Source organism: Scyliorhinus torazame, chromosome 16 (assembly GCF_047496885.1).
Source record: "Scyliorhinus torazame isolate Kashiwa2021f chromosome 16, sScyTor2.1, whole genome shotgun sequence".
Classification (NCBI taxonomy): domain Eukaryota; kingdom Metazoa; phylum Chordata; class Chondrichthyes; order Carcharhiniformes; family Scyliorhinidae; genus Scyliorhinus; species Scyliorhinus torazame.
In genome coordinates, this window is record NC_092722.1 from 34,392,603 (window position 1) to 34,420,424 (window position 27,822).

General features: G+C 50.5%; 1 protein-coding gene across 1 annotated transcript in view; it reads right to left on the reverse strand.

The window, feature by feature from the left end:
- The window catches only part of sdf4 (stromal cell derived factor 4), a 122,081-nt gene extending 94,491 nt beyond the window's left edge, over positions 1-27,590 (reverse strand). The window contains exon 1 of the mRNA XM_072478232.1: positions 26,938-27,590. Within this exon, the coding sequence (XP_072334333.1) occupies positions 26,938-27,239 (302 nt within the window). The 5' untranslated portion in view covers positions 27,240-27,590. The remainder of the gene's footprint in view (positions 1-26,937) is intronic.
- Positions 27,591-27,822: the final 232 nt, after the last annotated feature.

Sequence of the window (27,822 nt, forward strand, 5' to 3'; positions counted from 1 at the left end):
TTCCAGCAGCAATCTCTTCACTCGCGGGGTCTTGTTCGCCCACACAAATCCCGAGATAATCTTATTAACCCGCTTGAAAAAGGCCCTAGGGATGAAGATGGGAAGGCACTGGAATACAAATAAGAACCTGGGGAGGATGTCATTTTCACGGTCTGTACCCTCCCCGCCAGTGACAGCGGGAGCATGTCCCATCTTTTAAAGTCCCCTTCCATTTGTTCCACCAGTCGGGTCAGATTAAGCTTATGCAACAAATCCCACTTCCGGGCCACCTGTGTACCCAGGTAACGAAGGTTCTTCTCTACCCTCCTCAGCAGCAGCTCCCTCAGTCTCTTCTCCTGTCCTTCAGCCTGAATCACAATCAGCTCGCTCTTTCCCACGTTCAATTTATACCCAGAGAAACTGCCAAATTCCCTTAAGATCCGCATGACCTCCCCCATCCCCTCCAGTGGGTCCAAAATACACAGGAGGAGATCATCCGCGTAGAGCGAGACCCGATGCTCCCCCCCCCCCGCTCCCCCCCCGCTCCCCCTCCTCCCCCCCCGCTCCCCCCCCAGCTCCCCCCCCAGCTCCCCCCCCCGCTCCCCCCCCCCCCCACCCCCACCCCCCCCCCACCCCCACCCCCACCCCCCCCGAGGACCAGCCCCTGCCAGTTACTTGAAGCTCTCAGCATGATGGCCAGTGGCTCAATGGCTGGAGCAAATAATAACGGGGAAAGGGGACACCCTTGCCTCATCCCCCAGTTCGTGCACACGCTTGCCACAGGCGCCTGGTACAGCAATCGCACCCACCGGATAAAGTCCTCCCCAAACCCAAACCTATCCAGCGCCTCCCACAGGTACTCCCACTCCACCCCATCAAAAGCTTTCTCTGCATCCATCGCTGCCACAACCTCGATTTCCTCTCCTTCCGAGGGCATCAGAACAATATTTAAAAGCCTCCGCACATAGCATTAAGTTGCCTGCCCTTAACAAATCCAGTCTGGTCTTCCCCTATCACTCCCAGGACACAATCCTCTATCCTTGTGGCCAAGATCTTCGTCAATAGCTTGGCATCCCACATTTAGCAACGAGATTGGCCTGTAAGACCCACACTGTTCAGGGTCCTTCTCCCGATGGAGAATAAGTGAGATCGAGGCCTGTGACATTGTAGGGGGGAGGATTCCCTTCTCTCGCCTCATTAAAGGTCCGCATCAATAGTGGGCTCAACACCTCTGAAAATTCTTTTAAAAATTCCACCGGGAAGCCAACCGGCCCCGGAGCTTTGCCCGACTGCATGCCCTCCAGCCCCGTAACCATTTCTTCTATCTCGATCGGTGCCCCAAGCCCCTCCACCAGCCCCTCCTCCACCCTCGGGAACCTCAACTGGTCCAGAAATTGCCTCATCCCTTCCACACCCGCCGGGGGTTCTGACTCGTATAGTTTGCTGTAGAATTCCTTAAAAACTTCATTCACCCCCTCTGTCTGAGACTAAGTTGCCCTCCTTATTCTTTACTCCCACAATCTCCCTGGCCGCCCCTCTCTTCCCAAGCTGGTGCGCCAGCAACCTGCTCGCCTTCTCCCCATATTCATACATCGCACCCCTAGCCTTCCTCAACTGTTCTACCGCTTTCCCTGTGGTCAACAATTCAAACTCCGCCTGAGGCTTGCGCCGCTCCCTCAGGTGTCCCGCGTCCGGGTCCTCCGCATATTTCCTATCCACCCGGAGTAACTCCTCCACCAATCTCTCCCTCTCCGCCCTTTCCCTCTTTTCTCAATGGACCGGATCGATATAGGTTCCCCTCTAATAACTGCCTTCAGGGCTTCCCAGACCGTCGCTGCCGATATCTCTCCCGTGTCGTTTGTCTCCAAATAGTTCTGGATACTCTTATTCACCCGCCCGCAAACCTCCTCGTCCGCTAACAGCCCCATGTCCAGTCTCCACAGCGGGCGCTGCCCTCTCTCCTCCCCAAGCCGCAAATCTACCCAGTGTGGGGCATGGCCCGAAACTGTAATCGCCGAGTATTCCGTCCCCGTCACCTTTGGGATCAACGCCCTGCCCAGAACAAAAAAATCAAGACAGGAATAGACTTTGTGGACGTGGGAGAAGAAGGAAAACTCCTTTACCCTCGGCAGTGTAAACCTCCAGGGGTCTACGCCCTTCAGCTCCCTTGCCGCCGCCGGCCTCTTCCCCGTCCTGGACTTTGAGCGATCCAATTCAGGTTCAATGACCGTATTAAAGTCCCCTCCAAAGAGCACTATTTCAACACCCCGGCGGAGGCAAACAAATTCGTACAGACCAACGACCTGGACAAGGGACAGGCGAGGCAGCGATGAAGGTAGATCAGAGGAGGATTGCTAAAGAGAGAGAGACTTATTAGACATGCGATATGTTTGCGCGGGACTGTGCTGCGTTGCTCTGATCAAAAGGCCCGGGCCACAGGAAAATGCGAGGACAGGGGAATGCAAGTTAAGGTGAGGAACAGGTAGCGAAACTGGACAGTCAGCGGGTGTAAGTTAGGGGCTAGACCAGCCCCAAGAGGCGGGCCCATCACACTAGCAAGGATAGCTAGCACGGGAAGACAGACAGCAAGGGGGGGGGGGCACAGAGACAGGGAGGGGGAACGAATAGGGAGGAAGGGGGGGCTTGGGGGGGGGGGGATCACAAAAGAACAGGATGGGAAGAATGGTTGGTTTTCCGATTGGCTCCGGCAGGTAAGGGACAGGTTGAGGAAACAGGATGGCGTCGCAAGCCACCACTTTGGAGGGTCTCTAAACGAAGGGAGACCCGAGCAGGAGACCAGCCTCCTGGTGAGAACGGTGTCTGCGGCCATCTTGGTCAGCCCCCTAACAAAGTGAAACCCCGAAGTGCAGATAGGTATGGTTGATCCCGCGGGAAGGAGGGGTGGGCATAAACCCCCCACCAGGATTACCACCTGTAATGTCAGGAGACCTAACGGCCCAGTGAAAAGATCCAGAGTCTTCGCCCATTTGATAAGTTTGAAAGCCAACATGGTCTTCCTGCAGGAGACACAGCTGAGGGAGAAGGACCGACTGTGGGTAAGAATAGACATACCTTTCATGTTACGGCACAAGGGCTAGGGGAGTAGCTATACTGATTAGTAAGAGGATGATGTTTACAGCGACAAGGACGGTCACGGACCCAGGGGATCGGTACATCATGGTCAGCGGTGTCCTTGACGGGGCACCGGTAGTTCTGATGAATGTGTACGCACCCACTGGGACGACACAGACTTTATAAAGAAGACCATGGTGGAAATCCCCAATATCGACACTCACCGACTGATCGTGGGGGGCAACTTCAATGGTGTACAGGACCCACTGACGGACCGATCAAACCCCAGATCGGGGAAAAGACATGGATAGGGAACTGGGAACATTATTGGAACAGATGGGGACAGTGGGCCCATGCCGGTTTCTACACCCCGGTGTGAAAGAATCTTTGTTCTTTTCACTGGTGCACAAAGTGTACTCACGGATTGACTTCTTTGCAGTGGGGAAATCGGTGCTTCCAGGAATAGCTATGGGCGGAATAATCCACGGCAGTCATCTCCGACCACGCTCCACATTACATGGATGTGAGGTTGGAGATGGGCCGTGCCCAAGCCCCACGTGGAGATTGGACTCAGACCTCGTCGCCAATAAGGCCTTCGGCCAGAAAACATCACAGGTATCGGCGAGTACGTTGCTAATAACCAGAACGAGGAAGTCTCACCTTCCACGTTCTCGGAGGCATTGAAGGCAGTGATTAGAGGAGAGATTTTAGCCGACAAGGCGCGTAGACACAGGGAGGTGATCATCTCCCTGGACACGGAAAAGGCCTTTGACAGAGTCGAATGGAAATACCTTGTTGAGGTACTGGAGTGGTTTGGGCTAGGGTCGGGGTTCACCTCCTGGGTGAAACTCCCGTACAACACCCCCAAGACGAGCGTTCGGACCAACACCACCAGCTCTGAATACTTCCAGTTGCACAGATATACCAGGCAGGGATGCCCCCTGTCCCTGCTCCTATTCGTCCTGACAATTGAACCCCTGGCGATCGTTCTGTGAGACACGAAAGGCTGGAAGGGCATCCAAAGATGGGGCAGAGAGCACAGAGTTTCCCCCTATGCTGATGACCTGCTCGTCTACATCTCAGACCCACAGAACGGCCTGAGAGCAGTCATGCAGCTCCTGAAAGAGTTTGGGGCCTTCTTGGGCTACAAACTCAACCTGGGCAAGAGGGAAGCTTTCCTGGTGAACCCGAACGGGGGAGGGACAGAGCTGGAGAGACTACCATTCAAACTAGCCCAAAGCAAATTCCGCCATGTGGGGATGCAGATAGCCCACGACTGGACATGGACCCACAAGTGGAATCTGACCAGTCTAGCGGAGGAAGTTAAAAAGGACCGACAGAGATGGGATACGGTCCCACTCTCCCTGGCAGGGATGGTGCAGACGATCAAGGTAAACATACTGCCGAGGTTCCTCTTCCTGTTTAGATCCATACCGATCTGCATCCCCAAAAGATAGACAAAATGATCATGGTGTTTGTGTGGGGGGTAAGAACCCAAGAATCCCTAAGTTGACACTGCAAAGGAGGTAAAATATGGGCGGCCTGGCCCTACCGAACCTGCAATACTAGCACTGGGCAGCCACAACCGAGAGGGCAAGGGGATGGATATGAGAACCGAATATGGAATGGGTGAGGATGGAGACGTCTTCTTGCAAGGGAACGACCGTCCAGGCCGTCGCCATGGCAGCGCTCCCCCCCCCCCAAACAAAGCACACATCCTACCCAGTGGTGGTATCTACATGGAGGACAGGGAACCAAATGAGGCAGCATTTCAGTCAAACCAAGACATCCTCCATGGCCCCCACCTGCGGCAACCACAAATTCCCACCAGCCATGCTCGACACCACCTCTCTAAAATGGAGACAGGACTGGGGGATGCTAGCAGTCAGGGACTTTTACATAAGGGACAGACTCACAAACTGATGGAAGACCTGGAGCTACTGACAGGACAGGAACTCGGGCACCTTCAAATTAAACACTTTCTCTGCAAGGAGACGGCAAGGTACCCCAGGGCCCCGAGAGACGCCATACTGGAAGAGCTAATAAACATGGACAGAAAGGGGGGGGGGGGGGGGGGACTGTGGGGACATCGATGGACGGTTGCTGGAAAGGGAAAGAACGACATTGGGTGGAGCCAGATGAAAATGGGAGGACGAACTGGGGACGGAAGTGGATTGGGGACTCTGGAGCAAAGCACTGAGTAGGGGCAACTCCACCATTTTCTCAATATGTTACAACATCCGCTTCCCATTACCAACCCTCCCAAAACCGTTTGCCCGCACATGTTGAAATTCAGTCATAGTCAGCAGTTTTGCTGCACGGTCCAAGTCCATCCTCATTTTAGCAATGACAGGGCAGGGATGGGTGGGTGTGGGGGACATTTTCCCCAGGAAGAGTGGAAAGAAAATTAGGAAAATGGTGGGAAAGGAGGGAACCCAAGGGAGTCACAGAGCGAAACTAGGGGAAAAAGGGAGGAGGGGTTAGGCCCCCCTCCGCCCCCGCCAGGACAACAACCAAAACCGCAACAGATAGGAGCAGTGCACAGCGTGTGACACTCAGGGCGGAAGTTGGTACTAGGGAAAAACCAGATTACCAATGGGGGGGGGGGGGGGGGGAAAGCGAGGGGAGGGCAGATGGAGGGATTGTATGTCAATTATGTAAATAAGAAACGTCACTAGATGTAAATGCCAGGTGCACTGTAGATTGAGTTGTTACTCTGTAAAACCGAAAAAATGCCAATAAAAATATTTCCAAAAAAAAGAAAAGGGGAAAATCACCGCGGAGAGATGACACGATCTTCGAGGACTGCTTTCTTTGAGGTCAGCAGTGCTGACCTTGCTTTGCTGCTGGCTAGAAATTCCAGGCCACTGTTAGGTTTGTTCCGAGTCAGACAGATGGCAGAGTTGATCGTTTCCCAATTCTGTTAACTAAGGGGGGGCTGTTTTCTCAGTACGTTGCAATATCCTCTTCCCATTACCAATCCTCCCAAAACCGTTTGCCCGCACATGTTGAAATTCAGTCATAGTCGGCCGTTTTGCAACACGGTCCAAGTCCATCCTCATTTTAGCAATGACAGGGCAGGGATAGGTGGGTGGGGGGCTTGCACTTTTCCCGGGGTGAGGCAAAGAAAATTGGGAAAGTAGTGGGGGCCACATGGGGACGGGCTCCTTGATGCGTACGCACATCCAGGGAAGTCATCCCAGAGGTCAACTGGGAAATGGGTCAGCCGCCCATCTCTTCCCCCCCCCCCCCCCCCAAGGCAGTCAGCCAATCAGCAGCATTACCTCACTTAAGGGGTGTTGTGTGTGCCCCCTCCCACCCCTACACACACACATATAACAGAGGCTACCTAGTGTGGTGACCCCATGTAACAAAACTAAAAGAGGAAGAGAGAGCGATTCTGGTAAGGACCAGGGACGTCCTATGAACGTGTTAAACCTTTGCCCATGATGGTCAGGAACAGCTCAGGTCCCCAAATCAGTGAGCACACAGGTTAATTCTCTATGAATTATTAGCGCTGCTAATTTGTTTCAAGCCCTGTGACTGAATTCAGCTTCATTATCAGTCAGTTCACAGCCAGACCAGATTCCGTGAACTGCACCTGGAGAGTACAAAAAAGATACACACTAATGGCCCCCGGGATGAGGTTGTTCAGTTACGTAGACGGATTGGAGAAGGTTTGACACCAAATTTGATGAAAGTATTCAAAACGATGAGGTGTTTGGGCAGAGTAGAGGGTGGGTCAAGAACCAGGAGATGCAGATCTAAGCTAATTGGCAAAAGAAACCATGGCGACAGGAGGAAAAACCTTATTACGCAATGAATGGTTAGGGTCTGGAATGCTCTCTGCCTGTTCAATTTAGGAATTCCGGCAGGAATTAGACCATTATCTGAAAAGGAAGAATATGCAGGGTTACAGGGAGAAAGAAGGAGAATGGCAGCAGGTGCATTGCGCGTACGGAGAGCCTGTGCAGACATGTTGGGCCGAATGGCCTCCTTCTTCCCTGTAACAATTCTGTACATCCCAGTTAGAGGAGGTGGAGGACACAAGCCAAGTGAAGAGGGTACTCAGCAAAGTGCACTCCTCCACCATGCTGCTTTAACTTAACAACTGTGTGACTCTTCCTTCATGCTTTTCACTGCCTGGTTGTGTTGTAACTACACAGCAGATTTTGTTTTTACAGTAAGAGCTTCCATCCCACCGAGGAGGCTTCAAGCCAATCTACATCAAACAACCTGCTCTGAAAACTCTGCTCACATTTTAAGACAGCCGGGACAAATTCCGCAGCAGCTGAGACAGCCCTCAACACTCTAAAAAAAATTACCAACATTCGAAACAGAACAACCCGCAGCATTCTTTATAAAAAACGCCAATCCGTCCTATCCCTTGGTGTTAACGGATCCTTTCAAAACCATTCCGGGATCCGGATCTGCACCTTTGCCAGAAGCGAACCAGTTCTTCCTTGTGCTGTTACCTATTAATGTACCAGGTTTTGTTGAAATCTGTTCATTAGTTTCTGAGAACAAACAGAGGTGAAAACATTGCTTCTGCCTAACTTCAGTGGCATCAGTTATTGTGCAAAATGAACAAATTAGCTCGAATTTCACAGTCAGAACATACATCCACTGCCGAAGCAGACCAAGATCACATTCAGCGATCCTCACCATTAAAATGCATGAGCGTAGTTTAAATTATTCATTAAAGTAACAGATATTAATTGATCCCCGTTGACACCAAACAATTCAATTAGGCATTCACTGAAGGATGCTAAACGAGCTCTCGCAGTTTGGGGCACTGTGATCACTTCTCCTCAACTCACACCCCTGGGTTATGTGCATTGTGACCACACCAAAAGGGTCCGTGACATACAGTGCGGCCTTCTGCCGCCGTGAAGCTCTTCCCTAACGTAGGGGTCATTCCAGGCCCACAGCCGGACACTTGGTCCTGAAGAACATTACTGCGAAAACCCCCACAGATAAAAGCACATCTGAACTACGGGCAGTAAACATGCACCCGAGAAAAGGTCACGGTCATTATGATATTCAGTAGAATAACGTTGTAAATGTAATGAGGTGCTGTTAAAACAAAGCATTCTCAATGATACTGTCAAAATAAAAGCAACAATTAAACCCATATATAAAACCATGTATGCTACACGCACACATGCCAATCTCACCTTCTCTCAAACTCAGAGATAAACTTAGAAATCAAGAGTCCTGGTGTAAACATGATTGCTAAACCAATTTAGATTGACAGCTGATTTATAAATCTCATTATTGGCCCATTTAATCTCCAATAGGCCCAATAGGGGCTGGTTTAGCACACTGGGCTAAATCGCTGGCTTTGAAAGCAGACCAAGCAGGCCAGCAGCACGGTTCAATTCCCGTACCAGCCTCCACGAACAGGCGCTGGAATGTGGCGACTAGGGGCTTTTCACAGTAACTTCATTGAAGCCTACTTGTGACAATAAGCGATTTTCATTTCAGCTCTTATAAAAACATTAATGCATCTGCATCTGAAAATGCTTTACAGCAAAACACTTTCAATCCAACCTGTTATCCTTGCATGATATATCCTTAAAGAAGGGTCCACCCTCCCATTACAGCCACTATTGGCTGAAAGCAGCTGAATCCTTATTGGATGAAATCTAACTCACGTTCCACATGCATTAATATCCCTACAATATATTTATCTACAGTGGACTCCCAAAGTTAAGTTATTCAAAATATAGTACATATGAATGAGGAGGTGGTGTAGACCTCACTCACCCCCCCCCCCCCCCCCCCCCCCCGAGCCTGCTCCACTATTCAATCAGATCATGGCTGATCTGACTGTAACCTCCCGCTGACCCCGGTAGCCTTTCACCTTGTTTATCTATCTATGAATCTATCCACCTCTGCCTTGAAAACATTGAACGATTCGGCTGCCATTGCCTTTTGAGGAAGAGAGTTCAAGACTTACTACTTCATCTTTAAACGGACGATGATTTTAGATGGTCATTTTAAACAATGACCCTAGTTCTAGATTCTCCCACAAGAGGAGATGCGTTCGCCATATCCATCCTGTCAAGACCCCCTGAACCTTATCTGTAGTTGAAGCGAAAATTAATATGAACAATAACTGCCAGGTAAATGATCCAGGTGTTGCCCCGCCAGCCTATCCCACACAATGGCACTAGCTTGTTTGTCACTTGTCTTGCCTCACCATAAAAATGTTCAGATTTTATATTAACAACTTGGAGGAAGGAAGCGAATGACTGGAGCCAAATTTGCAGACAACACAAAAATAGGTGGAAAGGCAAGAGAGGGATAGAGTTTGCAAAGAGATATTGATAGGCTAAGTAAGTGGGCAAAAAGTTGGCAAATGTGAAGTTGTTCATTTTGGAAGGGAGAACAAAAGAACAGAGTATAATTTAAATGGAGGAAAGCTGCAGAAAGCTGCAACACCAAGGGACTTGGGAGTACTTGTGTACAAAACAAACAAAGCTAACTCACAGGTGCGGCAGGTAATCAGGGAGGCTAATAGAATGTTGGCCCTTATTCCAAAGGGGTTGGAGTATAAGAGGGGGGGAAGTCGAGCTGCAATTGTACAAGGTACTGGTGAGACCACATCTGGAGAACTGGGAGCAGTTTTAGTCCCTTTATTTAAGGAAAGATATTATTTCATTGGATGCGGTTCAGAGAAGGTTCACTAGGATGACCCCGGTGTGGAGCTTTTGAACAAAGGTTAAACAGGTTAGGACTCCACTCCCGGGAATTTGGTGATCTCATTGAAACATATGGGATTCTTAAGAGTAAATGCTGAGAGGATGTTTCCCGTCACGGGAGTGTCTGGGACCAAAGGGCATCGACTCGGAATAAAAGGGTGCCAATTTAAGACGGAGATGAGAAGGAATTTCTTCTCTCAGAAGGTTGAGAGTCTTTGGAACTCGTCGCCACAGAGAGCTGTAGGGGCAGAGTCCTTGTGTACATTTAAGGCTGAGATAGATAGATTCTTGATCAGGGAGGGAATCAAGGGTTACGGGGAAAGGGCAGGAACATGAATGTGAGGAATGCCAGATCAGTCATCATCCTATTGAATGGCGGAGCAAGCTCGAGGGGCCGAACGGCCTACTCCTGTTCCTATTTCTTATGCTCTCATTTCAAATATCTGTTTCAAAGATCGGGATTAATCGTTATTTTTATATGTGATATCTTGAAACAATTTAATCGGACAAATGTCCATGAAATAGATATTTAATCAAGGGCACGGCTGTGTGGTGGCAACAATTTGCAATTTAGCAGAACACTTTACGCCTCAGTGCATAACCGTGGATGTTAATCAGCAATAGAAAGCCTAAAAACAAAGAGTACATGGGGAAATGGAAGACACAACTGAAAATGATGTTACAGGGATTTGTTTTTATCTTAAGAGTGGATGGAGAGAACTGGAAAGAGGGGGTCAGAGTGTAGTGGCTAACTGAGAGGCCATCAATAATGGAGGGAAGGGGAGAAAGACAGCAAGAGGCCGGCTGTTAAGACGGGTGGAGGGAGCAATGCAAGAATTTGAAAGTAAGTCAACCCCTGGAACATGGGAACCACTGGATCTTTGGGAGAAGATGGATGCCAGCAGAGCTGACTTGCAGGCCTGTGCCCAAGGTCTGTGGAAAGGAGGCTGGCTGGGAGTCACAGAATTTAAACCCTGAGGTGGTGCGGCATGGGTTGGGATTTTAAGCGGAGGCTAGAACGAAAAAGGATGTCCCGTTTTGACAGCATTAAGCAGCAGAAAACTGGTGCGATTTCACACTCTCGTTCATTGTCTTCAACCTATTGAGTTTCCGATCTCTCCATTAAAGAAATATATATTGATGTACCATCAATATTGACAGATGAGAGTCGGAAGAGTAAACTGTGGCTTTAATCGGCTAAAAGATACCTGCTGGCAGCCAGTCCCAGAATGAGGGCAGGGCTGGAGGTTAGCCACCTTTATACTTGAGCCCGAGGGGCGGAGCCACAGGTGGAGCCAGCAGGGACAAACCCAGACATGTAACAAAAACAGTAAGTACAATAAGAACAGTAAATACAATATAATAGTGGTTTACCACATTCACCCCCTGTTAAATACAATATAATACAGTGGTTTACCACATTCACGCCCTGTTAAATACAATATAATACAGTGGTTTACCACATTCACCCCCTGTTAGAAAAAAAGAGTCCCGCAGGGGTGAAGTAGACGGGTTGAATTAGAGATCGAGTCTGTCGGGGGCTTTGACCTTCCACTGTGATCGCCTCAGTCCCGGCTGTGGTGGGGACACTGGTGTCAGATGAAGTGTTGAGGCCTGCCTGTCCAGGAGCGTGTCGTCTTCCGGATAAGTAGCAACGGAGGGAGACGGTGTAGAGTCGGGGGTAGTGGTGATGGTCGCTGGGGAACCTGCGTGTGCCAAGTCCCGAAGGGAGACTGTGTCCTCCCGCCCGTCATGGTGTGCCAAGTAGGCATATTGGGGGTTAGCATGGAGGAGAAGGACCCGTTCGACCAGGGGATCCGACTTGTGACTCCTCGCATGCTTTCGGAGGAGGACGGGCCCTGGAACCATCAGTCAGGACGGGAGCGAGACCCCAGAGGTGGACTTCCTGGGGAAGACAAACATTCTCTCGTGAGGTGTCACATTGGTGGCGGTACACAGGAGCGACCGGATGGAGTGGAGCGCATCAGGAAGGACCTCCTGCCAGCGGGAGACAGGGAGACTTCTAGACCGTAGGGCAAGAAGGACGGCCTTCCAGACCGTCACGTTCTCCCTCTCCACCTGTCCGTTTCCCCGGGGGTTGTAGCTGGTAGTCCTGCTTGAGGCGATGCCCTTGCTAAGCAGGAACTGACCCAGCTCATCACTCATGAAGGAGGAACCCCGATCGCTATGGATGTAAGTGGGGAAACCGAACAAGGTGAAGAGGCCGTGCAGGGCCTTGATGACTGTGGCAGAGGTCATGTCAGGGCACGGGATGGAGAAAGAGAAACGTGAGTACTCATCAACGATGCTGAGAAAGTACACATTACGGTCAGTGGAGGGGAGGTGCCCTTTGAAATCGATGCTGAGGCGCTCAAAGGGGCGGGAGGCCTTTACCAGGTGTGCTCTGTCCGGCCGATAGAAGTGCGGTTTGCACTCCGCGCAGACCTGGCAGTCCCTGGTCATGGTCCTGACCTCCTCGATGGAGTAAGGCAGGTTGCGGGCCTTGATAAAATGAAAGAAAACAGGTGACGCCCGGGTGACAGAGGTCATTGTGGAGGGCCCGAAGTCGGTCTACTTGTGCGCTGGCACATGTACCGCGGGATAGGGCATCTGGGGCTCATTGAGCTTCCCAGGTCAATACAAGATATCATAATTATAGGTAGAGAGTTCGATCCTCCACCTTAGGATCTTGTCATTCTTGATCTTGCCCCGCTGTGTATTATTGAACATGAAGGCAACCGACCGTTGGTCAGTGAGGAGAGTGAATCGCCTGCCAGTCAGGTAATGCCTCCAATGTCGCACAGCTTCCACAATGGCCTGGGCTTCCTTTTCAATGGAGGAGTATCGAATTTCGGAGCCCTGGAGGATACGGGAGAAAAAAGCCAAGGGCCTGCCCACCTGGTTGAGGATAGTGGGCAGAGCAAAGTCAGACGCACCGCTCTCCACCTGGAAGGGATGGACTCGTCTACTCATGCATCGTGGCTTTGGCAATTTCTGTTTTGACGCGGTTGAAGGCCAGGTGGGCCTCAGCCGTCAGGGGAAAAATGGTGGATTTAATGAGTGGGCGGGCCTTGTACGCATAATTGGGGACCCACTGGGCATAATAGGAAAAGAATCCCAGGCATCTCTTCAGGACCTTGGGGCAGTGGAAGTTGCAGGAGGGGGCGCATGCGGTCGGGATCGGGCCCTAGGACTCCGTTTTCCACAAGGGTTGTGCGGAAAATGCATTTCTCCTTATTGTATGTGAGGTTAAGGAGCTTGACGGTGCGGAGGAAATGTTGGAGGTTAGCGTCATGGTCCTGCTGGTCATGGCCGCAGATGGTGACATTATCCAGATATGGGAAAGTGGCCCGCAGCCCGTACTGGTCAACCATTCAGTCCATTTCTCGCTGGAAGACCAAGACCCCATTGGTAACGCTGAAGGGGACCCTGAGGAAGTGGTAGAGGCGGCCATCTGCCTCGAAGGCAGTGTATTGGTGGTCCTCCGGGCGGATAGGGAGCTGGTGGTATGCAGACTTCAAGTCAACTGTGGAGAAGACTCGATACTGCGCAATCTGATTGACCATGTCAGATATGCGGGGGAAGAGGGTACGCATCGAGCTGTGTGTACTGGTTGATGGTCTGACTGTAGTCGATGACCATCCGGTGCTTCTCCCCAGTTTTGATGACCACCACTTGGGCTCTCCAGGGGCTAGTACTGGCCTCTATGATTCCCTTCCCGCAGGAGTCGCTGGACTCCCGACCTGATAAAGGCCTTGTCCCGAGCACTGTATTGTCTGCTCCTAGTGGCGACGGGCTTACAGTCCAGGGTGAGGTTAGCGAAGAGCGGGGGTGGGGCGACCTTGAGGGTCGAGAGGCTACAGACGGTGAGAGGGGGCAGGGGTCCATCAAATTCCAAGGTAAGACTTTTGAGATGGCATTGGAAATCTAGACCTAGTAGTAGGGCAGCGCAGCGTTGGGGGAGGACATAGAGCTTGAACTTTTTGTATTCGACACCCCGTACTGTAAGGGTTGCGACACAATACCCACGGACATCCATGGAATGTGGTTCGGAAGCCAGGGAGAATTTCTGGGTCGCGGGTAAAATTGGGAGGGAGCAGCGCCGTACCGTATCTGGGTGAATGAAACTCTCCGTGCTCCTGGAGTCGAAGAGGCAGGTCGTCTCGTGGCCGTTGAACCGAACGGCCATCATGGATTTAGTGAGGTGATGAGGTCGAGATTGGTCGAGCTTCGGAAGGTGGTGGGCTGACCGAGGGTAGCGGAGGCCAGCGTACAATCTGGTGAGCAGGGGTTCCGGGAGGCGGCGGGGTGATTCCAAGATGGCGGCCCCCATGGTTCGCAATTGGCGGATGGCGCCGAAGATGGCGTCCCCCACGGGTCGCACGTGGCGGGTGACGTCGAAGATGGGGGCGGTCCCCGCGGGCTACACGCAGCGCTGCTGGGTTTCGAAACAGGTCGGGCCTGGCAGACTTTAGAGAAGTGGCCCTCCTTTCCGCAACCCTTGCAGATCGCAGCGTTGTCTGGGTGCTTACCCTGGCCACAGAAGTAACATTTTGGGCCTCTGGAGTTGGCGGGTCGCTGCGCGGCACAGGCTTGCGGCGCCCCTGGGTCGGGTGATGGCGGCGCCCACGACGTCCACAAGGGTGCCGCGTGGTCGGAGGTGTAGGCATCTATGTTATGGAAGGCCACTTCCAACGAGTCCGAGAGCTCCACTGTGTCTTGGAGGTCGAGTGTACCCCTTTCTAGTAGGCGCTGGCGCTGGCGGATGACCCGGGAGTTGAGGACTCGCAGCTTGTGGGTCTCAGCAACGGTGGCGGCGGAGGAATCAATGTGAGATTCAAAGCAGCTTAACCAGTGTTCAAACGTGGCAGTGGCGTCGGCTGCTTGGGGGTCCAGCTCCAGGCGGTCAGGCTTGAGCGATGGATCCATCTTAAAATTTTAGCTGATTAAATTGATGTATTATCAATGATGACAGATGATCAATAATCAGCTAAAAGATACCTGCTGGCAACCGGTCCCAGAATGAGGGCTGGGCTGGAGGTTAGCCACCTTTATACTTGAGCCCGAGGGGCGGATACACAGGTGGAGCCAGCAGGGACAAACCCAGACATGTAACAAACAGTAAGAACAGTAAGTACAATAAGTAAGAACAGTAAGTACAATATGATACAGTGGTTTACCGCATATATAGTGACTGTTTCGTGAAAAACAATAATAGAATGATACAGCACAGTCGGAGGCCATTAGGCCCATCATGATTCTGCTGTCCTGCTCCCACCGCCCCGGGCCTGCAAAGATTGTCCCCTCCAAGTTTGTGCAGAGTTCAGATCCAGACGTTATCGCCCGCAAAGTCTGTTGAATTTAAAATTTAGCTCCCAGCTTCTGATATTCCCCACCATCGCTGCTCCTGACATGGATCATAACAACTCCCTCCAGACCCCCCTCTCCAGTTGTTTGGGGATACCAGCACTCCTTCTTGGAGTCTTGGTCACAGCTGCAGAGAACGACCCCTACCCGCGAATGACTGCTCTTCCTAAACGACTGCAATTTTTATAATCCATCACCTCGCCAACCTTGGATGGCCTTGTGCTCCGCCGGGGACCCAGGCTGGCATCCTGCCCATCTTCCCTGCAGGTCTCATCCTTCTCCTCACTGGCAGCAAGTATGTGCTGGGTAGGCCCAATGGCCTGCAGGATATTCAGCTCTATCTCCCCATCTGACTCACGGTCAGACCCATCCGCCTCCCCCGCCCTTCCTCTCCAAGGGGTGTGGCTGCACTTGGGTTAAAACTATGCAATTACTCCTTCTGTGTCAGACAGTCTGCAACTTGCATTCTCGCTCAATAACTTTGGGCCTAGTTGACTCAAGGCAAAGGCATTTCCTGCAGATGTGCCAATTCACAAACTCCCACACACACTGCCTGGTACACCCTCTGTATATATCCTGATGGGTTTATGGTAAAAAGGAGGAGGGACACGGAATTAGAGGTGGAGCTACAAATAAAGACAATGCGGGAGATGCTAACTGTAAATCTGATTAGTTCCCCCCCCAGTTATTTAAAAGACCGAGAAGGACAACATTCCTGTTGTAAACATAAACCAAAGGCCGTGGTTTAGTTCAGCTGAGTTGTGATGCAGAGCGAGGCCAGCAGCGCGAGTTCAATCCCCGTGCCGGCTGAGGCTTTCTCAACCTCGCCCCTCGCTCGAGGTGTGCTGTCCCTCAGGTTAAATCACCACCAGTCGGCCGGAGCCTTAGGCCATCTGGGACTATGGTGACTTTACTTTATCGAAGTGTTTGATAAACATGTGTTCCGTAACCACCAAGTGCTGGAGAGGGACTCGAAGGGGGCAACAGAATTATCCCCTCATAATGAATTTACATTAAGAGACAGTGTTTAGGATACAGGCAATGGTTTTCTGGAGTCTTTCGCATGTGCACAGGCAGGACGTGTCTGTTTGCAATCAGGCTGGAGGCCATGTTCTCTACAACCACCGAGCTGACAGAAAAATTTAAAAAGCAGCAGATCCAACAACAGCAAAAACTTGTAAGTACAGAGCATCTTAAAAATGGTAAAATAGTCCAAGGCACCTCAGAGACAACGTTAGCGAATAAAAATGGACACCAAGGCCACAGAAGGAGAAATCAGGAATTCATGATCCACTTCGAGCAAAAGCAGGACAAGTCTCACAAAACAGGAACCAGCTGAACCGAATCGCAAAAATGAAGTGCAACGAGTTTGCCTTCAGCATTCCGTTCACACTTTCCATCGCAGTCAACCCACACTCTCACAAACTGACCCAGGTTTTTCTATGCTTCTCAATAAAGGCAAGATTTGATCTGTCTGTAGTCCTCATCGGACCAAATTACATCTTTTATTCTTTATTCCACCCGTCTCCTCAGCCGCTCTCTCAGGCTGAACCAGGCCCATTCAATGCGATAACCTATTCAACCCAAAGCTGCATTATTGACTCCATAACAACAACTTGCTTTTATATATCACCTGTAATAGACCGCAATTGTCCCAGGGAGCTTCAACAGGAGCATAATCATACTAGAATTTGAGCCAAAGAACCATTTAGGGTTGGTGATGAAAAGCCAGGTCAGAGGCAGGTTTTGAACCAAGGATATTGTTCTAGCCAAGGAGATGCCAGACCAGGATAGACTCTTTGTCTTGGATACTGAATTCCACCTCCTACCTCCACCCCTATCACAGTCCATCTGATGCTAAATCCCTCCCTTCATACTTCTGTCACCCCCAGACTCCACTATTTCATGTACTTAGTGTCAGCCTCCTTCCTACCAACCTCCGCAAACATCAGCACTTCAAACATTCTGCTGCTCATATCCAACACTACTCCAAGTCCCATTCATCATCACCCATTGTCCTCACTCACATTATTGACTATTCATACCTCAACTGCTTAAATCTCAAAATCTTATCCTCTTTTTCAAAATCCTTCAGTGACTTGTCCGTCCCTATCGCTGTAACCTCCTCCTGTCCCTATCGCTGTAACCTCCTCCTGTCCCTATCGCTGTAACCTCCTCCTATCCCTCTCCGTCCATATCGCTGTAACCACCTCCTGTCCCTCTCCGTCCCTATCGCTGTAACCACCTCCTGTCCCTCTCCGTCCCTATCGCTGTTACCTCCTCCTGTCCCTGACCGTCCCTATCGCTGTAACCTCCTCCTGTCCCTGACCGTCCCTATCGCTGTAACCTCCTCCTGTCCCTATCGCTGTAACCTCCTCCTGTCCCTCTCCTTCCCTATCGCTGTAACCTCCTCCTATCCCTCTCCGTCCATATCGCTGTAACCACCTCCTGTCCCTCTCCGTCCCTATCGCTGTTACCTCCTCCTGTCCCTGACCGTCCCTATCGCTGTTACCTCCTCCTGTCCCTGACTGTCCCTATCGCTGCAACCTCCTCCTGTCCCTCTCCGTACCTATCACTGTAACCTCCTCCTGTCCCTCTCCGTCCCTATCGCTGTAACCTCCTCCTGTCCCTCTCCGTCCCTATCGCTGTAACCTCCTCCTGTCCCTCTCCGTCCCTATCGCTGTAACCTCCTACTGTCCCTCTCCGTCCCTATCGCTGTGACTTCCTCCTGTCCCTCTCCGTCCCTATCGCTGTAACCTCCTCCTGTCCATGACCGTCCCTATCGCTGTAACCTCCTCCTGTCCCTCTCCGTACCTATCGCTGTACCCTCCTCCTACCCCTGACCGTCCCTATCGCTGTAACCTCCTCCTGTCCCTCTCCGTACCTATCGCTGTACCCTCCTCCTACCCCTGACCGTCCATATCGCTGTAACCACCTCCTGTCCCTCTCCGTCCCTATCGCTGTAACCTCCTCCTGTCCCTCTCCGTCCCTATCGCTGTAACCTCCTCCTATCCCTGACCGTACCTATCGCTGTAACCTCCTCCTGTCCATGACCGTCCCTATCGCTGTACCCTCCTCCTACCCCTGACCGTCCCTATCGCTGTAACCTCCTCCTGTCCCTCTCCGTACCTATCGCTGTACCCTCCTCCTACCCCTGACCGTCCCTATCGCTGTAACCACCTCCTGTCCCTCTCCGTCCCTATCGCTGTAACCTCCTCCTGTCCCTGACCGTCCCTATCGCTGTAACCTCCTCCTGTCCCTCTCCGTACCTATCGCTGTACCCTCCTCCTACCCCTGACCGTCCCTATCGCTGTAACCTCCTCCTGTCCCTCTCCGTCCTTATCACTGTAACCTCCTCCTGTCCTTGTCCATCCCTATCGCTGTAACCTCCTCCTGTCCTTGTCCATCCCTATCACTGTAACCACCTCCTGTCCCTCTCCTTCCCTATCGCTGTAACCTCTTCCTATCCCTGACCGTCCCTATCGCTGTTACCTCTTCCTGTCCCTGACCGTCCCTATCGCTGTAACCTCCTCCTGTCCCTGACCGTCCCTATCGCTGTAACCTCCTCCTGTCCCTATCGCTGTAACCTCCTCCTGTCCCTCTCCGTCCATATCGCTGTAACCACCTCCTGTCCCTCTCCGTCCCTATCGCTGTTACCTCCTCCTGTCCCTGACCGTCCCTATCGCTGTTACCTCCTCCTGTCCATGACCGTCCCTATCACTGTAACCTCCTCCTGTCCATGACCGTCCCTATCGCTGTAACCTCCTCCTGTCCCTGACCGTCCCTATCGCTGTAACCTCCTCCTGTCCCTATCGCTGTAACCTCCTCCTGTCCCTCTCCGTCCCTATCGCTGTTACCTCCTCCTGTCCCTGACCGTCCCTATCGCTGTAACCTCCTCCTGTCCCTGACCGTCCCTATCGCTGTTACCTCCTCCTGTCCCTGACCGTCCCTATCGCTGTAACCTCCTCCTGTCCCTCTCCGTCCTTATCGCTGTAACCTCCTCCTGTCCCTCTCCGTCCCTATCGCTGTAACCTCCTCCTGTCCCTCTCCGTCCCTATCGCTGTACCCTCCTCCTACCCGACCGTCCCTATCGCTGTAACCTCCTCCTGTCCCTCTCCGTCCTTATCGCTGTAACCTCCTCCTGTCCCTCTCCGTCCCTATCGCTGTAACCTCCTCCTGTCCCTCTCCGTCCCTATCGCTGTAACCTCCTCCTGTTCCTCTCCGTCCTTATCACTGTAACCTCCTCCTGTCCTTGTCCATCCCTATCACTGTAACCACCTCCTGTCCCTCTCCTTCCCTATCGCTGTAACCTCTTCCTATCCCTGACCGTCCCTATCGCTGTAACCTCCTCCTGTCCATCTCCGTCCCTATCGCTGTAACATCCTCCTGTCCCTGACCGTCCCTATCGCTGTAACCTCCTCCTGTCCCTCTCCGTTCCTATCGCTGTAACCTCCTCCTGTCCCTCTCCGTCCCTATCGCTGTAACCTCCTCCTATCCCTGACCGTCCATTTCGCTGTAACCTCCTCCTGTCCCTCTCCGTCCTTATCGCTGTAACCTCCTCCTGTCCATGACCGTCCCTATCGCTGTAACCTCCTCCTGTGCCTGACCGTCCCTATCGCTGTTACCTCCTCCTGTCCCTGACCGTCCCTATCGCTGTAACCTCCTCCTGTCCCTCTCCGTTCCTATCACTGTAACCTCCTCCTGTCCCTATCGCTGTAACCTCCTCCTGTCCCTCTCCGTCCCTATCGCTGTAACCTCCTCCTACCCCCGACCATCCCTATCGCTGTAACCTCCTACTGTCCCTATCGCTGTAACGGCCTCCTACCCCTGACCGTCCCTATCGCTGTAACTTCCTCCTGTTCCTCTCCGTCCCTATCGCTGTAACCTCCTCCTGTCCCTGACCGTCCCTATCGCTGTAACCTCCTCCTACCCCCGACCGTCCCTATCGCTGTAACCTCCTACTGTCCCTATCGCTGTAACCGCCTCCTACCCCTGACCGTCCCTATCGCTGTAACCTCCTCCTGTTCCTCTCCGTCCCTATCGCTGTAACCTCCTCCTGTCCCTGACCGCCCCTATCGCTGTGACTTCCTCCTGTCCCTCTCCGTCCCTATCGCTGTAATCTCCTCCTACCCCTGACCGTCCCTATCGCTGTACCCTCCTCCTGTCCCTGACCGTCCCTATCGCTGTAACCTCCTCCTGTCCCTGACCGCCCCTATCGCTGTGACTTCCTCCTGTCCCTCTCCGTCCCTATCGCTGTAATCTCCTCCTACCCCTGACCGCCCCTATCGCTGTACCCTCCTCCTGTCCCTGTCCATCCCTATGACTGTAACCTCCTCCTACCCCTGACCGTCCCGGTCACTGTAACCTCCTCCTGTCCCTGTCCATCCCTATGACTGTAACCTCCTCCTACCCCTGACCGTCCCTGTCACTGTAACCTCCTCCTGTCCCTGTCCATCCCTATCACTGTAACCTCCTCCTACCCCTGACCGTCCCTGTCACTGTAACCTCCTCCTGTCCCTGTCCATCCCTATCGCTGTTGTTATTAGCCAGGGTTTAGAGAACCCCAAAATGTATCATGGAGTTCACCTGATCCTCAACTTTTAATAGATTGTAGTATGGGGAGCACACGCCCCACTCTACAGGCGGGGTACAGCAGAAATGGAAAAGTATTTTTTAAAGCAAACCAATGTTTATTCTATGAACTCAAGTTAACCTTTTTAAAACATACAGTGAACATCTTTGCAACCATCAATTCAAATACAACCCCCAAAGAATACAACACTAAGTAATCCTTAATAACTTCCCAAACAACATCCAGGAGACAAAAGAAACACCTTTTAACAGAAGCACATCAGGTTTACATTCACGACTGAACATTTATAATTCCGAATTCACCAAATGATCAAGAGATAGTCTTTTCATGGCAGAGAGATCAACAGTACATCTGCTTTGTCTGGCTTCAGCTCCAACACTGAAAACGAAACCAAAAAAAACTGACACACCAAGCTTTTCTCAAAGTGAAACTAAAAAGCAGAGACCGAGCTCGGTTCCACCCACACTCTGCCATCACTGCAGTAACAGGAGCAGCCAAACAGTTCTTAAAGCGACATTCCCATGACACTGTAACCTCCTCCTGTCTGGCTCAGCTCCATATCTAAACTCTGGTCCGCCTGGAACCACCTCCTTCGGTCCGGTCTGAGTGTGAACTGACTGATAATGAAGCTGAATTCAGTCACAGGGCTTGAAATAAATTAGCAGCGTTAATAATTTATAGAGAATTAACTGATTTGGAGACATGAGCTGTTCCTGACCATCATGGGCAAAGGTTTAACACGTTCATTGGACGTCTCTGGTCCTTACCAAAATCGCTCTCTTCCTCTTTCAGTTTTGTTCCATGGGATCGCTACACTAGGTAGCCTCTGTTATGTGTGTGGGGGGGGCACGGGGGGGGGGGTCACACACAACGCCCCTTAAGTGAGGTAATGCTGCCAATTTGCTGTCTGTCTTGTGGGTAGGGGGGTGAATGATAGCACAATTCGGGACACACAGCGTTTGTACTACAGGGGCACAGCATTCTATAGTAAAGGCACCAAGACTGAGGGAATTCAGTCATGTTGAGTTCCAAGGGACTTAAGACGTTGTTTACTTTAATGCTCGGCGTGTTACAAGTAAGATTGATGCGTTAAAGGCATGGATTGACGTGGAATTGTGATATTGCTGCCATCACAGGGACCTGGTTGAGGGAGGAGCAAGACTGGCAACTCAACATTCCAGAGTTTAGGATCTCCAGGCGAGACAGGGAGGATGTAACGAGGAGGTGGTGTCACAATATTAATTGAGGGGTCAAGTTACTGCATTAAGGGAAGGGTATTCAAATAAGGCTTTGTGGGTAGAGCTTTGTGGGTATGGCAGCACGGTAGCACAAGTGGATGGCACTGTGGCTTCACAGCGCCAGGGTCCCAGGTTCGATTCCCCGCTGGGTCACTGTCTGTGCGGAGTCTGCACGTTCTCCCCGTGTGTGCGTGGGTTTCCCCTGGGTGCTCCGGTTTCCTCCCACAGTCTAAAGATGTGCCGGTTAGGTGGATTGGCCATGATAAATTGCCCTTAGTGACCAAAAGGTTAGGAGGGGTTATTGGGTTACGGAGATAGGGTGAAAGTGAGGGCTTAAGTGGGTCGGTGCAGACTCGATGGGCCAAATGGCTTCCTTCTGCACTGTATGTTCTATGTTCTTATGAATAAAAAGGGACTGTCACATTTCTGGGAGTGTATTATAGGTCCCCAAACAGTCAGCGGGCAATAGAGGAGCAGATATGTAGACAATTCACGGAGGTGTGTAACAATAATAATAATAGGGTGATTATGTTAGGGGATTTCAATTTCCCCTGCATTATGATTATCCCAATTAATGTTAAGGGTTTAGAAGGTGCGGATTTCTTGAAATATATTCAGGAGAGCTTTATATGTCAATCTGTCAAAGGTCCAACAAGGGACAGTTCAGTGCTGGATCTAATTCTAGGGAACGAAGCCGGACAGGTGTTCAAGGTGGCAGTGAAGGAGCATTTTAGTGATAGTGACCACAACAATTTAAGTTTGTTATGGAAAAGGGGGAGGCGTTCCAAAAAGAAATAGGGAGAATACAGGTCTACCATGTTCCCTTTAGAGTGAATTGTAGGAGCAACAAGCTCAGAGATGTCTAGGAATATTCGGGACTGGATAAAAAAGGAAAGAGAGGCCTTTGGTAGGTACAAAGGGAGCAAATCAGCAGAGGCCTTAGTAGAGTATAGAAAGTACAGGGGGAATTAAAGAAAGCAATTAGGGGGGCAAAGGGGAAGCATAAAAAAGCACAGGCGGGTAGATTAGGGATAATCCCAAGATATATTCTGTGTATAAGGCAAAGAGTAGGCACATTAGGGACCAAGGGGGGGCAACCTGTGCATGGAGCCAGAGGACACTGATAGGGCGTTAGACAAGTACTTCACATCGGTCTTCACTGGGGAGAAGGAGGCTGTAGGTACAGAATTCCGGGAGGGACTGGGAGGTTCTTGAACAGTCTCTCTCTGTTGTGAAGAAATATTGGAAGTTTTGGCAGGCTTAAAAGAGGACAAATCTCCAGGTCTGGGTGAGGTGTATCCTACTGAGCTGCTGTGGCAGGCAAGGGAGGAAATTACAAGGGCTCTCAACCAAATTTTTAATTCTTCTCTGGTGTTATGGGCCAGGGTTTGGAGAACCTTAAAGTGTACCATGGAGTTCACCTGACCCACAACATTTACTAGATTGTGGTATGGGGAGCACACGGCCCACTCTACAGGTGTGGTACAGCAGAAATGGAAAAGTATTTTTTAAAGCGAAACAATGTTTATTCTATGAACCTTTCTATGAACCTTTTTAAAACATAGTGAACATCTTAGCAACCATTAATTCAAATACAACCCCCAAGAATACAACACTAAGTAATCCTTTAAGCTTTCCTTTTAACATCCATACGACTTAAAACACCTTTTACCAGAAGCACATCAGGTTAAAGTCACTACTGTTATTAGTTTTAAATCACCAGGATCGATTTAGTCTTTAGATTAGAGAGAGAGATTCATACACCTTCTGGCTGTGACTGCAGCTATCCAGCTCTGAAAACGAAACAAACAGCCTAAAATGAAAGTAAAAAGCTGACAGACAGCCCAGCTCCACCCACTCTCTGATATAACTGCAGTAGTAAACACCCATTTCTTAAAGGTACTCTTACTACAGATATTCATATACACACCCATTTATAAACACCCAGTTCTTCAAGGTATTCTCACATGACACTGGCCACAGAGGACAGCTAATGTGGTTCCATTTTTCAAGAAGGGTGGTAGAGATAAACCAGGGAATTACAGACCAGTGAGTCTCACATCAGTGGTAGGGAAACTATTGGAGAAAATTCTGACGGAGAAAATTAATCTCCATTTGGAGATAAGGTTTGATCAGGGAGAGTCAGCATGGCTTTGCCAGAGGGATATCATGCCTAATGAACTGGATTGAATTTTTTGAGGTGGTGACTGGGTGTGTAGATGAGGGTAGTGCAGTTGATGTAGTTTATATGGATTTCAGCAAAGCCTTTGACAAGGTCCTACATGGGACGATGATAAAGAAAGCAGAATCACATGGGATCCACGGTAACTTGGCAAGTTGGATCCAAAACTGGCTTAGTGGTAGGAGACAGAGGGTGGTGGTGGAAGGCTGTTTGTGTGACTGGAGGCTGGTGATCAGTGGCGTTCCACAGGGATCAATGTTAGGCCCCTTATTGTTCGTGAAAAAATGATATAGATGAGAACATGGGGGGAGTGGGGGGGGTGTTGGTAGGATTCATAAGTTTGCTGACGGCATGAAGATTGGCATGGTGATTAATAGTGAGGATAAAGGTCTTAGTTTGGAGGAAGATATAGACCGGTTGGCCAGATGGGCAAACCAGTGGCAAATGGAATTTAACTCTGAAAAACGATGCACTTTGAAAGGATAACAAGGTAAGGGAGTACTCAATGAATGGCAGGATACTAGGAAGCTCAGAGGGATCATAGAATCACCACAGTGCAGAAGGAGGCCATTCAACCCATAGAGTCTGTACCGACCCTCTTAAAGGGTACCCTACCTCGGGTCAGGCCCCCAACTCTATCTCCTTAACTCAGTAACCCCACCTAACCTAAGCTCTAACCTTTTGGACACCAAGGGGCAATTTAGCCTGGCCAATCTACCTAACCTGCACATCTTTGGACTGTGGGAGGAAACCGGAGCACCCGGAGGAAACTCACGCAGACACGGGGAGGATGTGCAAACTCCACACAGACAGTCACCCGAGGTGGGAACTGAACCTGGATCCCTGGAGCTGTGAGACAGCAGGGCTAACCACTGTGCCACTGTGCCGCCCCAAATCTTGGGGTGCTTGTCCACAGATCCTTGAAGGCAGCAAGACAGGTTCGGAGGGCAGTTAAGAAGGTATACGGGGCACTTGCCTTTACCAGTCGTGGCATAGACTATCAAAGCAGGGAGGTTATGTTGGAGCTGTACAAAAATGTGGTTAGGCCACACCTGTAGTTGTGTGCGCAGTTCTGGCCGCCTCATTTTAGGAAGAATGTGATTGGACTAGAGAGGGTGCAGAGGAAATTCATCAGGATGTTGCCTGGGATGCAGCATGCGAGCTATGAAGAGAGGCTGGATAGGCTCGAGTTGTTTTCTTTAGAGCAGAGAAGGCTGAGGAGGACCTGATTGAGGTGTATAAGATTATGAGAGGTATGGACAGGGTCGATAGGAAGCAGTTGTTCCCCTTAGCTCCAGGGTCAATAACAAGGGGGCATAATTTTTAAGGTGGGAATTTGAGGAAAATCTTTTTCACCCTGAAGGTGGTGGGAGTCTGGAATGCACGGCCTGGGAGGGTAGTAGAGGTGGGAAACCTCACAACCTTTAAAAAGGTACGTGGATGAGCACTTGAGATGTCACAACATTGAAGGCTATGGGCTGAGTGCTGGAAAGTGGGACTAGTGTAGATATAATGTTGTATTGTCGGTGCAGACTCGATGGGCCGAATGGCGTCTTTCGTATTGTCTGACTCTATGACCTTTATGATATTGCTTGTAAATGGCCATGCAAAGAAAAAAGGTATTGCATACTTAAATGGATAGGACACGCACAACAACAAAACTGCGAGGGTGCTTTGTTCATCACTGCCTTCTCAAAGGCAGTTTGGGATTGCAGCAAGTGCTGGTCTTGCCAGAAATTCCCACATTCCATGACGAAAACAAAATGTTGCTGCCACACATTAACTATATGCTCTCCACATACAGACCAGAATAGCTCTGATTAAACATTGCAGCAATATTGCGTAATTATTTACTCACTCAGTGTAGACATCACAGACAGAGTAGAATCAACAAAAGGGGGTAAATACAGGGGTGCCAGGAGAAGGCTCACAGTGGGGCTCAATAGCAACAACAATTTATATTTACATAGCACCTTTAACCAAGGGGTGTTATAAAATAAAGGACTTCACCGAGCCACATAGAGAGATATTAGGTCAGATGACCAAAAGCTTGGTCAAGGAGGTAGGTTTTAAGGATAGGTGGAGAGCTGTAGAGAGGGTATTCCAGAGCTTGCAGGCCTTGGCAACTGAAAGCACGGCCACCGGTAATCGAGCAATTCAAATGGGGGATGACAAGAGGCCAGAATTAGAGAACTGCTTGAATGATTGTAGGGCTGGCAGAGATCACAGACACAGAGAAGGGGGTTTGAAATCAAATGGGAATCTTAAAATCAAGAGTAATAAATTCCACACACATGCGTTCTCTTAAGCGGCATCTCACTCTTAAGTCTCGTCTCAGGGACCAGTGACGAATATAAAGGACAGACAACACCACAGTTCTCATCCTAGTTTAGAAAACATGATCCGCTGTCTGGAGGACAGGGTGCATCAGGACTCGATATGCAAGAGTTTTGCATTTATTCTGAATTCACTCTAATCTGATTATTATAATCTTAAAAGTTTTGGTACCCCAATTGACACACATTCATTGTAATCTGAATTTATTATAATCTTAAACGTTTTGGTACCCCTATTGGCACACATTTACTGTAATCGGAATTGATTATAATCTTAAAAATTGTGGACCCTTATTGGCACACATTCATTGTAATCTAAATTTACTATAATCTTAAAAGTTTTGGTACCCCAATTGGCACACATTTATTGTAATCTGATTTTATCTTAAAAGTTTTGGCACATCTGCAATCACACCCATTTCCTCCCCCCGCCCCCCAAAAAAAAATCCCTGTTGAACCTTACTTCTCAAATATGCCAATGAGCTTCTTTCTGTTCCGTATGGGTTCCGAGTCCACCTCGAATTCCTCCATGTCCTTGCCCAGGAAGACCTCCTGGTGAAAGTCCTTGTTGAGGACACCCCCTTTCTCCAGCTTGAGGCCGTTCAGGTGGTTGGGGGGCTGGATCTCGTTCTCCTCCTTGCTGACGCCCGGCTTCTCCTTCCTGACGGCCGAGTTGTTGGTGGGCCGGGCTTGAACGCCGAGCAGCAAGAGGGAGACCAGGCAAAGGCTGCCCAGCTCGCACCTGGTCCAGGTCATCTTCAACATGCGCTGGGTGCTGGAGGGAGGGAGGTAGAGAAACTAACAAGAGGTTAATTCCAAGTATAACAACACACACTCTGGCAAGCTGCGTCAATTTCAGGTAGCTGTCATATCAGCCTTGCCGAGAGAGAGAGAGGTTTTCCCCTCCTGGGATTAACTGGGACAGAGGCAATCTGTCAGTGTCCCCAACAAACCCGAGACTTTTTTGTACACGTGGCTGTCCCAGGTATTTCAGAAAACCTGCAGTACAACAGGATTGCGAACAGGAAGCCACTGAAAGAAATAAATAACCCACTTGGGGAAGGCAGGCACTCACTGTTAGCTTTGAGCAAGATCTGACTCCAGTCAATGAGGAAGTACTTGGTCAGCTCCTCTCTTTCCCTCTCCCCCTCTGGCTCTCCCTAGCCTGGATGACTTCACTTTGCCTCACTGTGACTACTTCTCCCTCTCCCCCACCACCAGCCTTTTTGGGGAGGGATTGAAAATGAATGACTGCGCTCAACGAGAAGGGGGAGGTGTTTAGTGCAGCAAGAACTTGCATTTGAAATTAAAACAGAAAGTGCTGGGGGGGGGGGGGAAACTTCAGCCG